The sequence below is a fragment of the Hippocampus comes genome, unplaced genomic scaffold, assembly GCF_001891065.2.
Source record: "Hippocampus comes isolate QL1 unplaced genomic scaffold, H_comes_QL1_v1.1 scaffold122, whole genome shotgun sequence".
Taxonomy (NCBI): Eukaryota; Metazoa; Chordata; class Actinopteri; order Syngnathiformes; family Syngnathidae; genus Hippocampus; species Hippocampus comes.
The window spans coordinates 182,640-195,562 of record NW_017842059.1 but is presented as its reverse complement, the minus strand read 5'-3'; the positions used below and the strand labels follow the sequence as shown (position 1 = coordinate 195,562).

At 43.7% G+C, this 12,923-nt stretch overlaps 1 protein-coding gene across 1 annotated transcript in view; it reads right to left on the bottom strand.

Moving 5' to 3' along the window:
- The window catches only part of LOC109510911 (unconventional myosin-VIIa-like), a 30,938-nt gene that overhangs the window by 15,431 nt on the left and 2,584 nt on the right, over positions 1-12,923 (bottom strand). The window contains exons 3-20 of the mRNA XM_019861595.1: positions 10,109-10,222; positions 9,542-9,694; positions 7,540-7,724; positions 7,350-7,471; positions 6,976-7,118; positions 6,775-6,888; positions 6,588-6,656; positions 6,050-6,134; positions 5,858-5,934; positions 5,207-5,326; positions 4,977-5,119; positions 4,070-4,280; positions 3,862-3,997; positions 3,289-3,395; positions 3,090-3,143; positions 2,082-2,198; positions 1,460-1,618; positions 1,028-1,120 (exon numbers count right to left, since the gene is read on the bottom strand). Of these exons, the coding sequence (XP_019717154.1) occupies positions 1,028-1,120; positions 1,460-1,618; positions 2,082-2,198; positions 3,090-3,143; positions 3,289-3,395; positions 3,862-3,997; positions 4,070-4,280; positions 4,977-5,119; positions 5,207-5,326; positions 5,858-5,934; positions 6,050-6,134; positions 6,588-6,656; positions 6,775-6,888; positions 6,976-7,118; positions 7,350-7,471; positions 7,540-7,724; positions 9,542-9,694; positions 10,109-10,222 (2,202 nt within the window). The remainder of the gene's footprint in view (positions 1-1,027; positions 1,121-1,459; positions 1,619-2,081; positions 2,199-3,089; positions 3,144-3,288; positions 3,396-3,861; positions 3,998-4,069; positions 4,281-4,976; positions 5,120-5,206; positions 5,327-5,857; positions 5,935-6,049; positions 6,135-6,587; positions 6,657-6,774; positions 6,889-6,975; positions 7,119-7,349; positions 7,472-7,539; positions 7,725-9,541; positions 9,695-10,108; positions 10,223-12,923) is intronic.

The following is a 12,923-nucleotide window of genomic DNA, read 5'->3' as shown; positions in this document are numbered from 1 at the left end:
TGGGCCTGATTTTAAAAATGAAATGAGACCGCATGCGGAACAGAGCCCGTACTGTGCCCGCCCCTTATTTAAAACTGCGAGCAATTACTGAGACAATCTCTGAAAAAAAGTCTTTTCTTATAATTCGACACTATGCACTTGGTTTTGTCTGTTGGCTTCCTGCCAGGAAAGAGAGCGTGATGATCCTTCCTGCACTTTCTACTTCCTGTCTGGCTTCCTGGAGGCCAGCTTGAAAGCAAACACCAGACCTGAGACTTGTGTGGAAACACACTAAGTACATTAGCAAAGTGTGTCTGTTACCCTTTTTTAATTTTTTTTTTTTTTTTTTATAATACAGAGAACGGAAACTCACAAAAATGACAGAAAACTCATCTGCTAAAACAACATCCAAACAGAAAATATTAGGCTGGTCATCTAAACTCCATACACACACAGATGGGGAAACAACAACACACACTACTTCCTGTCAGCAATTGCCATGATTGGAAACAGTCACAGTCGGACTTCTTTACCACTGTAATCTGCTCTAGTTGCTTGCGTCATTCCCAGTCAGCCGTGTTGACGCAGGAGGACCAACAACATATTTCTTATTTATCGAATGATCCTCGTATTTTGCCCCCATTCGTCAGCAAAGCGGGCGTCCGTCAATGACGGAACATTCATCAGTACTGACGGAATGCCCACCTCTGCTAATAAGTGCATGCGGCAGCTACTTAGTTCTTCCAGATAACAGCGACTTATTCATTACACGTAATGCTGGTTCTTACAGATAACACCGATCAGTTTATGACACGTGACAGCTAGTTTGTGCATATAAGCTCTTCTTTCCGGAAGAGTGCAACAAGTCCAAATCTCATTCATGTTTACTTATCCCGATCACTTTTTCCATATCGTGTACTCATAAATTTTGGTGAAATAATTTGATGGCTATAATGAGAGGGTCATGTCATCGCAGTGGTCGAAATCAAACTGGTAGTAGTTGAGTTGAGTGGTGTTAATGTTGGAAAGCGGGTTCATTAAAAGTCACCTTGAGGAAGATCTTGGTCTTTCCCATCTGCCAGTCATCGTCCCGGCCGAGGACGACCTCTGCGATCCTCTGGCAGGTTCCCCTCAGATCTTCCTGGCAGACGCGCATGCACATATGACAGTATTACTTGCCCACATCCCCATACAGCACTAATATTGATCATATTATGCAGAGGGCAAACAATATGATTGAGTACACTAATATTGTCAGTCTACATGTGTTGCTGCACCATCTGTGTTCACCGCATTGCTCAAATGGTCAAAGCACTGCATCATAAATGCCATTTCGCATTAGCATTAAGTTAGCGGACTCAAAAGGAGCTTGCATAAAGCAAAAGTCTGCGCTTGCCAGTCAACGCAAAACAATCGGTGGAACGACAGCTCGACATCTGAAGGTACGGATGTTAATGATCACGTGGTCAGGAAACGCTACCTGCTTGTAGGCAGGTTTGACTCCAGGCATGAGCACGCGGTAGCGGTCCACAAACTCCACAAAGGTGTAGCGGATGGGATAGCCTGCGCGACGGATGCGAATGGTCTCCATCATTCCAGAGTACCTCAACTGGCGCACGCACAAATCCCGATCAAACAGCTGCAACATACACACACACACACACACACACACACACACACACACACACACACACACACACACACACACACACAATTATGTGTAAAAACTCGTTGTTGAAACAGGTAGTTAGTTGGAACAGATGGTTATTTTTTTGATGGAACAGCAAACTCATAACAGCTAGTTTAAACATGAGGCTGCAGTTGTCACTGCTGACTTCATGATACAGCTTGTTTGTAAATGTAACAGCCAGTCTGTTCATGCAACAGCTCCTTGCTGTTACCTATTACGTGGAACGATTACTATTTACATGGAAGGTAACAGCTTGCTGTTGTAACAGTATGTTCTTACATGTAGAAGCTAATTGGTGTGTGGGAAATAAGTCATCACGGCGCATATTACAACAAGTTAGAAAATGTAACGGACAACGTGGTACATGTCCGTTGCGAGCTGCGTTATCAAGACATCATACATGGGGACTCACCATGGGCTTCTTGTACTCGTTGGGTTTGATGCAGCGGACGAAAAAAGGCTGGCAGACACTCAACGTTCTCATCAGGAGCTCCAGAGATTTTTTGAACTGACTGCTGTCATTTACCCCCTCCCCTGCAAAAAAACTAACAACAAAACACACACACACACACACACACACACACACACACAAAATTGGTCATTTTTGTGCTTCCTGAGCTTCTTCCTCATTGTGTCTAAGTGTTAAAGAAAATGTTGATGTGTCCAGCGAGTGTAGAACAGAGGTGGACAAAGTTTGTCCCGTGTTCCGTTCTTGAATCTGACCCAACGAGCATTTGCATGATAGTCTATATTTTCATATCATTTCATTTGTTGCATTCTTTTAGCAGTTTTTTTCCTGCATTTTTTTAAGTGAGTAACCCTCCTGTTATGTTGTGTGTCAATAGAGCCTGGGGAGCTGCAACTTGTTTGCCCGAGTGGTCAACAGTCAGTCGCTAATTTAGCTGCGATTCCAAATTTTGCATCGCACTGCATGTTGTGTTGCTCCTTGTGGTGTCTGTGCCTTGGCCACCTGAGGGCAATATAATATAGATGTCCGGATGTACAGAGAGGCTCCTCATTGCCTTAGTGAGTTGCACGAGTGTCAGTTCTTAGCAAAGGTAAGGAACATAGTTCTGTGGATATTGCTATAGTATCTGTATATGTGTCTCGCCTCACCGTTTGCGTTCAAATATCCTTTGATTACAATTAACAGGTAAAACTGCCATCTTATTTGTTCTGCAGGAGCCGTGCGGCATTATGTCACCTCAAGATTGAAAGTCTGTTTTTTTTAGAGTTTGACAAGTGTAAATAGTTAGGTGGGATACATTCGAGTAAGCCTTTTTTATTCAAAACGAATCGCTGTAAGGCTTCTGTGCCAAAGGTAACAGTCAGTCACAAAGGTTTGTTTGTGCGCAGATTCGTTTCCAGAATTGAATGAGAGAAGACAGTTGGAAGGAGCTCATGTTTTTTGTCTTTTTACCTTTGGGAGAGGGCTGGATGGAAGATGTAGACAAGGAGCAAAACCACACAGAAACTGTCAGGAAAGCAACAAATCAGGCAGACAACACACAGGAGGAAATGGTTCAACACATGCAAGAGAGGAAAAAGTGACAAGCATCAAACGTGCATTTATGTTCATGTTTTCTTAGTCTTCGCTTGAAAGGAAATGTATGTGTTACCATAGCAACGTCAGCCTGGAAAATCTGCTTGATAAACTTATTCTTGGACGAGTGAACCAGCTGAATGATGTCACCGTATAACGTGTCCCTGTTCTTCTCCAGGAAGCCTGGAACACACACGCATTATACACAGATTCTACACACACATACAGCGCTTGTCAAGAATTACGAGTGTCATTAGTTCTGTGAGCAAGTTTGTGGCTAAATTTACTCGCACAGTTCATCAAATCAATTAAAATGCCGCTAATCTGCTCCAGTCCCCCAAGAACTGTTGCTATTTTTTTCTGGGTTTTTTTTTTAGAAGGAAAAATAGGCTTTATCGCATGAAAAATGTAAAGAATTAAACTGGTTTGATCATGCGTTGGATGTGTGCCTTGAAGGGACGTGGCCTACTGAGTGACATCAGGAGCTCGCCGATTAGTCTGCAAGTGAGGGTCTGAGTGTGAGGTGTGGGCTACAGCAGGTCCTTGCGAGCGGTGACATTTTGCATGCGTTCAATTGTTTGTCTCCATCAAAGGCGTCATCCACAGGTAACAATTCCTCACTCGCAACGTGTGTACTGCGACGTAGTACCTCTGGTTTCGTAGTAGACCACCCCAGCAAAGTGCTGGATGCCAAACTGAGTCTCGTGGTTGTTCTTGGGTGGAATGTAATTGCTGTTCACTTTGTGCTGGAAGTTGAGTTTGTTCAACATGGTGCTGTCTGTACCCTGCAACACACACATGCACACACACAGTAGTTGCATGTCGTCATGTAGAGTTGCATGTGTATTGGCATGTACCTTAGGGAATCGGCTCTCCTCGTCGATGAGTGAGATGATGTTCATGGGCTTGATGGCGATCATGTCCAGCGCGTCCTGGTTGTCGGTGAACTCGATGTGCTGCCAGTTGATGTTCTCCAGGTTGTACTCCTCCTGCTCCAGTTTGAACACGTGACGCACGAAGAACTGCTGCAGGTTCTCGTTGGCGAAGTTGATGCAAAGCTGCTCGAAGCTGGCGCCACAAATGAACGTGCTTAACACTGTGTGTGTGTGTGTGTGTGTGTGTGTGTGTGTGTGTGTGTGTGTGTGTGTGTGTGTGTGTGTGTGTGTGTGTGTGTGTGTGTGTGGTGCGTGTTTGTGTGACCAATTGTGTGTGTGAGCATTTGTATGTATTCACACATACCAAACGTATGTGTGAAAACATTTGTGTATGAGTGTGTATGGGGTGTGTGTGTGTAAGTATGTGTTAGTGTGAGCAATGGTGTGTGTCAAAATGTTGGAGTGATCATTTATGTGTTGGTATGTGTGAGAGCATTTGTGTGTGTGTGTGTGTGATTGTGTGTGTGTGTGTGTGTGTGTGTGTGTGTGCGTGAGAGAGAGAGAGCATTTGCGTTTGTGTGTATATGTAGTGCATGTGTGAGTGTGTGTTAGTGTGAGCAATGGTGTGTGTCAAAAAGTTAGTGTGAGCATTTGTGTGTTGGTATGTGTAAGAGCATTTGTGTGTATACGGTAAGTGCGAAAGCATATTTGTGAGAGAAGATGTGTGTGCATGCGTCTGTGAGCATGTTTGTGTAAACAGATGTTTATGTGAGAGGGTGTGTGTGAGTGAGAGAGTATGCCTGTGTGTATGAAGTGTCTAAGTCTAATGCGGGAAGCCTTTGTGTGTGTGTGTGTGTGTGTGTGTGTTTTCATGTTATGTATGTTGTACCTGTTGACGGTGAAGTTCTCAAAGCCAAAGATGTCCAGCAATCCGATGGAGCGTCTGACAACTTTGGTGTGTGAGGACGATGGCTTATAGATGGCGGCGTTGATCTTCTCCACGATCCACACGAACAGACGACCGTAAATACCCTGCACTCACACACAGGCATGCACAAAAAAAGTGTGAGGCGAAAGAGCACAGTGCAAAAGAGGTTTCGATTTGTTTCAGTGGTTCACCTTGACGAAGGCATCTCGTACGTCCAAAGCTTGTTCCATGCTGAGTGGCGTGGACACGGTTTCTCCTCTGGTGATCAACGTCCTGCTCGTAAAACAGTTCATCAGGTCCTTGCCGTCCACCTGCGCGCGCACGGACACACACACACACACACACACACACACACACACACACCGAATGACAATAAAGCATGCACCTTTTTTTTTTGTAATTGTCCAAAATGATTCATATTCTGACCTTTTTAGCAAATGATGAAGTATGTTTCAGACCAAATCATGCTAGACGAAATCCAGGACAAAGTAACCCAATATTTGTTTATTTATGGGTTGCCAGCCTTCCACTGTTCTGTATTATCTGTGACTGAATGCGTGTGCCTACAAAATGCTGGGCCTGGCCTATTGAGGGACGTGGAAGTCTACAAATGAGAGTGGGCTTGAATGCAGATTGTTGCTACTTCACATAGTCATGTTGAGTGTTGTAAATTAGTGACTGTTTTATAACTATATTGTAAGCCTTTTTCAATGTCAAACAAGGCCATAGATTTATTTTATAATTTAATAGTGGCCAAATCCTCGGAATTTCAGGCTCTCAACAGTAGTACGTAATGGTAGTAGCAGCTAGTAGTAGTAGCTAAGTGAAAAAGCATTGTTGACCTCCAGCAGTGTTGACGTGGTGGAAAGATGCGGGCTGCGAACGACCTCACAGGCGTCCAGGTTGTCGTACGTACGTGCTACGGATCCATTCATTGCCGGCATGAAAACAAAAATTAGTTGAAAGGAGTTTAAATGTGTTTGAATGACACAGGCTTCACATTTATAACAAAAAATTATTGAGTTTGGACAAACCTTCGTAGCGCAGGTTGCCCATGTGTAAAATGGAGGCCAACAATTTGGAAATCTCCCAGTTCTCCTTGTCTGTGAACATCAGAACCTGCAAGAGACAGTTTCGAAATGTACACGGAAATATGTTACATATTCATAGTTGTTGTTGTTTTTTTTTTTTTTTTGACAGGGGTCATCAACTTGCCACAGCGAGTTACGGGCATGCCATGCTTGGCACATAATATGACAGGATGTAACAGTTGTATAGGAAGTCAGGTAGGCTCAGGTAGGAAAACTGATAACGCACATGAAGCTAGGTGTAACACAGGAAATCTAGTGTCATACACAAAGTCAGGATTCATTCAGTAAGTCAGGTGTAACATAGGAAGTCAGATGTTAGCCAGCAAGTCTGTTGTTTTACAGGAAGTCTGATGAAACACAGCAAAAGTGGTGTAACACAGGAAATCGGGTGTCATAAAGGAAGTCTGGTCAAAGACAGGAAATCGGTTGACATACAGGAAGTCAAAGTTGATAGCGGAGGTCAGGTGTGCCCATGTGTTACCTTCATTGCCGACCGTATGTTGGAGTATTCCTTCAAGTCGTCACGACCGTCACATACGGCGCACTTTCCCTGCACGCAAACGCAGACTTCAATGTAACGGCAAACAGCAGCAGGGTTTTTGGTTTTTAACGTCTCTAATTCGTGTTGAGACGTTGACGGAACAGACTGTACTAAGGTGTTGACTGACAATGGTGAGGTAGGTGTAGTCCGTGGCCTTGCTGAGGCCCAGCTTCTTCTTCTCGTCCGCCGCCATGCCCTTCAACATGCAGTAGAAGATGTGGTAGTTCCTTTCATCCTGAGCCTGCACATGTCCACATTTTGATTAACAGTATCATGACTGCCATGTCGGTGTCCGATTGACCTCAGGCGAGGCTGCACTGAGTCATACCTGCCGACAGACTCGCGACTTCTCCAGCAGGTATTGTTCGATCTTGGCTCCCTCGATGGCTCCTCTCTTGTTGAAGTGGATGTCGATGTATTTGCCGAAGCGGGACGAATTGTCGTTGCGAATTGTCTTTGCGTTTCCGAAAGCTGCGGGACAAACAAGCGAGCAGTGAGGCAGAACTCGTCAACCATTTGGTCAATACAGCAGTACCTTGACCAAGTTCATAGCTTAATTTACTTAAATTTAATTTAAATAATTTGAAATGGTATTAATCACTTCCAATCGCCCCCCCCCCCCCAAAACTTGTTGATTGTCTCTCAGTTCAAAAAAACTTCCAAGTTGGGGCACTCGTAAATCAGAGTAACTACCGGACTCACCCTCCAGAATAGGATTGGCCTCCAGGACCTGCTGCTCTATCCACGAGTGTTGACCACTGATGGCTGCCAGGAACTGTAGGATCAGTTTGGTGCTTTCAGTCTTTCCTGCTCCGGACTCCCCGCTAGAGGGACATTGGCCAAGAAGAAACATGTAGGAATCCGAGTAAAGCAAGTAAGACTCCAAGCATACCTGATGATGCAGCACTGGTCACGGTTGTTCCTTTGCATGTTGAAGTAACAGTTGTCTGCGATGGCAAAGATGTGAGGCGGCATCTCGCCGATCTTCTTGTTGGTGTACAGGCGGATCTGGTCCGCCGTGTAGATGGGAAGCAACTGATATGGGTTGATGGCAACCAGGATGGATCCCGTATATGTCTAGAAGGAAATCGTAATGTTAAGACCGGGAGTTCAATCATATGTCTGACAAGGGATGTCCAGACCCTTCCTTTTCTCTAAACCTCACCACCTCGCTCAAGGTTAGTAACTATTTTTCGGAATAAAACCCATGTCTTGTTTTTGATGAATGCTACTCATTAGGATAAGCAATTTGGATGATGGATGGACGGTTGGATAGATACTACTGCACCTCTGTATTCTTATGGCGGTCATAATCGTGGTAGCCTACTTTAAGATCCAAAGATTATTTTTAGACAGTACTTGGTGTTAAAAGTTTGAGAACCACTAATCTAGATACATGTTAGTGGAATGTTGGAGGAAGCCCACAGTAGCCGGCGAAAACAGATGTAAGCAAAGGCTAGATATGCAAACTAAGAAGGCTGGAGTCCAGTCTGGAAACCCCAATTTCAGAAAGTTATTTCAGCCACTTGTAGGAACAATCTTGTACTTTCAATCCTTGGTGGCTCATCGGTCTATCGTGGGGGCAGGATTATTAATCAGGAAATCCAGACTTCCTTATCCCTGGACATCTCCTGTACTTCCACAGAGGGGGCACAGAAGTGTTCCCAAGCTAGCTATGGAACATAGGGTCTTCAGTGTATCTCATCTCATCCCGGTTAAACAGAGAGTTGTCCTAGAGGAAACCAAAACAGCTGCCCAAGACACCTCACCTGGCCCATCTCCTTATAAGGATGAGACCGGACACCTTGCAGAGGAAATTTATTTCAAGTATCAGTGTTCACTTTCTTGTCTTTGGGTAGTGACACACAAGAAAAGATTGTGGCTCCCTCTAAAAAGAGTGTGTGAGGGAGGACCTAGATTTTTGGATTTTGGATGCCCCTTTGAGAACTCAACTGGTGAGATGTTTTCGGTGTGTCCAGACAGGAAGACGAAAGATACCCTGTCAGGAAATTGTCTCACAGGTGACCTGGAAAAGCCTTAGTGACCCCTGGTTTAAGTCGAGGAGGTAACCGGAGACAAGGAAGTCTGGGATTCCTGACTCAAAGTTGCGATAGTTAGGAACATGAAGGTAAATGGAGAATTTTGCATTTTGGCTCAGCTTCACTTGTGTGATATTTCAACTCCTGTATCTAAGGAAGGACTTGGCTCCCAATCCTGAGTGCGAACTCACCAATTTCTGACTAAAAATCTTGGCCTCCGGTGGTTTAAAACCAGAAACAACAGGGTGATTTTCCACTAGCTTGCAGGTGCCATGTACCAGGAAGACAGCGGCTGGAATATTGTGAAACCACCTGTCGAATATTCGTGCAGCCAAACAAGTACTCTAGTTTTGGAGGACAATCCTACCAAGCTGAATGCTTGATTATCTCTCAGCACGGTGGTAAGAAGGGTACATCGGGGCCGACGGAGGGCGGATGAAGTAACATGCATCTAGCATCTCAGGTGGACGATGAGCGTGTCACTGTCCATCAGGAGAGAAAAGGTGGCCATGTTGGAAATGGTCAAAATGCGCGCATGCCCATCTCACAGGCACCAGCGTTCATCTGTTAAGCTCAGCTGTTATGATACATGCCAAAACGTTTCTCACTCATTCTCATCCAACATTTAAAACATGGCACAAGCAGGATGTCAAGCCTCAGCCAATGGCGTCTCATTTATGTGCAGACTTACCCTGCCACCACAGTTTGTCTTTGTAGGAAACAGGAAATGGAATGGCAAGAAAGCCAAAAGATAGAAAAGAAGCAAAAGGTGCAGAAGAGCAGAAAATAGCACATGAGAAAGATGCAGGATTGGCAACGGCCAGGACGGGGACAAGAACGTGGTACGTGACTCACGTAGATGAGCTTCTCGGTGTATCTGATGAGCAGGTTGCGCAGGATTCCGGCCTCGTTGAGGTCTCCCAGGCGGATCATGTCCTCCACCCCATGGATGGAGGTGGGATGCATGGGCTTGATGTTGGTGGCGTTCTGGGGAGAGATCCAATGCTCCTGGAGGAACAGTTGATAAAGGTGAGTCTGTTTATCTTCATGGGTTGAAGACATTTCAGATCTTCAGCATCAACTAAGGGGCGTCAGGAACTTCAGCCTAGATCTATGCCACTGTTTTGGGTTTTTTTTTTGTATTGGGTCATCTTTCCAAAATGTAGTTCCTGGAGATTGCTTCGTGCCTGAAAGATAACCTGAGCCACAGGAACCTTTGCCCTTCAAGGTCTCATGGTCATCATGGTTCTGGAAGACACTTCTGATCTTGAATATCACATGACACAGAAACTTTAACCCAGATCAACATTTTTTGGGCCCTGGGATCTAATGTACACAGAAATACTTGGGACATATAATACTAAATGATGGACCTCTTAAAAAAAACATTTTTGGGGGACGGTGCGATGAATCTGAACTCACATTTCCTTCATCATCCAACACCTGGATCTGTCCAGAGTCGCAGAGTTTGACCACTGCGCCAATGGGAACCTCGAATTCCCGACCACTCTTCAGGTCCAACCACACGTAGTCGCCCTGGCAAGACAGTTCAGTGATGCCGTTGTTAACCAGTTTTTAAAAACATCGTGTAAATCTGCAGCAGCAAAACGCAAACCTAGTGAACACGTATCGTATTGACATTCCACCATCGGGATGGCCCCCCCCCCCCCCCCCCCCGCCGACTAGTTCCAAAATTGAAATGGTATATACACGCATACATACAGTACATATATTTACACACAGTTGTCAGCATGCATCATACCGGTAACGGTGTGCTTTGTTTCGTGAAAGTGTTGACATTTCGGAGCAGAGCCCATTTGGCCTGATCCTTCTCGTAAAGATCCACATAGTCCCGGCGTTTGTACATGGTTTCACACACACTCACAGCCACGTGCACGCAGGGATTAAAAAGTCTTGTCCCGATCCAACCCAGAGTCCACTTATTCCCATCAAAAAGTCAGAAGCTGATGACCATCCTGGTTGTCTCTTGTCTTGATCAAGTTTAGACGAAACCCGCTGCAAAAGTTCCGCCTCGTTTTCACTTCCATCAATATTTTCCTGTGTGTGTGTGTGTGTGTGTGTGTGTGTGTGTGTGCGTGTGTGTGTGTGTGTGTGTGTGTGTGTGTGTGTGTTGAATGGGTCGTCATTGGCAACAAGAAGCCGCTTCCCACTCTTTGGTGTGTGAAGTAGGTGTTGGATTTCGGACAGAAGACACTGTGAGCTCATCCTGACGGGAAGTTGTGACTCCCAAAAACCTTAAACTCAAATTGAAATTCAAAACATTCTCATCTTAAATTTAAACACAGCTCGAAACTTAAAACTCATGTCTGGCCTAAAATATAAATGTAGCTTGAACCTTAACTTTAATTCCAGATCGAACATTCAGTTGAAATCCATCACAAACCTTTAAATCCACTTTGACACTAACATGAAACCAGATTAAAAGTTGACTTCTCCCCTATCTCGAATCTAAATTCAGCACTGAACCTCAAATTTCAAGCCATCCTTAACCTGAATTTCAAAGCCTGCTCTCAATTTCACCTTCAGCTCAAGGTCTCATGGAGAGTTTAAATCCAAATTCAAACCTGGGCGAGCTCTAAATTGACATTGAGTCTTGAACCGACCTGAACTTCAAACCAGCTCCAAACTTAACTTCACGCATCTCTTATCCAAAGGTACATCTCAAATTTAAAGGTACATTTTTTTTCTAAACCCAGTTCCAACTTTAATTTGAAAGACAACTGTAATATCATTGAAACCCATATCCAAATTTAAACCACCATCATCCTTAACGTGAAACCAGTTTAAGATGAAATAGAAGTTAAACCACCTTCAACATTAGCGTGACAAAACTCAAAATCAAACCCGAAACCAACTTTAAACAAATTAACTTTAAGATGAATCCAACTTAACCCATCGCTAAACAAAACTTTAAACCCAGTTTTAACATGAATCATGCTAATGCTAACGCTAATATTTTTGGATCAATGACAATGTGCGTCTGTGTCCATGTGTGCGCGCGTTGTCAAAGATCAACACGTGTTTGCATTGGTGCTTGGTTGCTCCAAATTCATTATTGATGTGAGTCTCCCAGTCTCGTCCTCCCATCGCTGTGACGACGCACTCTGTCAACATGCTGACTAATGTTGCAATGTAACGAATCAACAATTTTGACGTTAATACTTGGCTTTATGCAGAAAGTAACATCGATGAAGCGTGTCACATTTACGTCCACTGATCCCAGGCCAGATTTTGCACGGCACGTGCATCTGTTTCTTTAAATAAATTATTCAGGCAGGTGTTCGCTTTCCAGTACGAATTCATCAGAGTGTATCAAATGCAAACTAGAATGAAAAGCTTCAAGTCCTGTAGTATTGATTGCATTCATTTTTTTCACCAAAAGAGTTAATTTGTTTTTATTTTATCAGACATTGATGAAATAGTTGTGATTAAATCAATACGAATTAATATAATTAAAAATTGAAATTAGTTGTTCAAACTATATTCCAGGAATACAAAGATGTTAGTAAAATAGATTTTTTTTAAATCAAACGACTGTTTAGTTCTTTATAATTGAATTAATTGTACAAATACTGTACACTTTAAAACGTGAACGTCTTACAACTGAAATTAATTATATTTCATAAAATACACGTATTTTTAAAAATTACAACAAATATCAAAGCGATTGTAATTACAGGAACAAAAAATAACATGATTACGTTAACGTGACCTGTATAATTAAAATACTAAGCCATTAGAAAAAAGTTCAACGATAGATTAATTAATTCAAAATAATACAATCAAAACCAGATACGGTACTTCATATAATTATTGTATTTCACCTAATCTACACAGCTGGGACTTCTGGAAATTAGTGGATGAATGGATGATTAAATAAGAGTCACATTTCACTGTTATGAAACGTGCAGGCCCTTGACTTGAAACAAGACACGCCCGCATGCAGACGACCTGTTCATGCCCCCTGCCGGTGAAACACGTCAATGCAGATGTGCGTCAGTCTGCTGCAGTTAAGTGAAGCGGCCTCATTGTATCGTTGGTTGTGTGACTCCTTTGTTCATTTGCATATAGATAGACATGTCAGACACAGGTCACGGCGTGACAAATAGCCGCGTGCTAATGCTAACACGAAACGCTACGCTCCACAAAGCGTTTACCTTGATGACGGTAGCGTACTTGTAGCTCAGACGGCGGACGTTGGGGTCCCAGCCCTCCA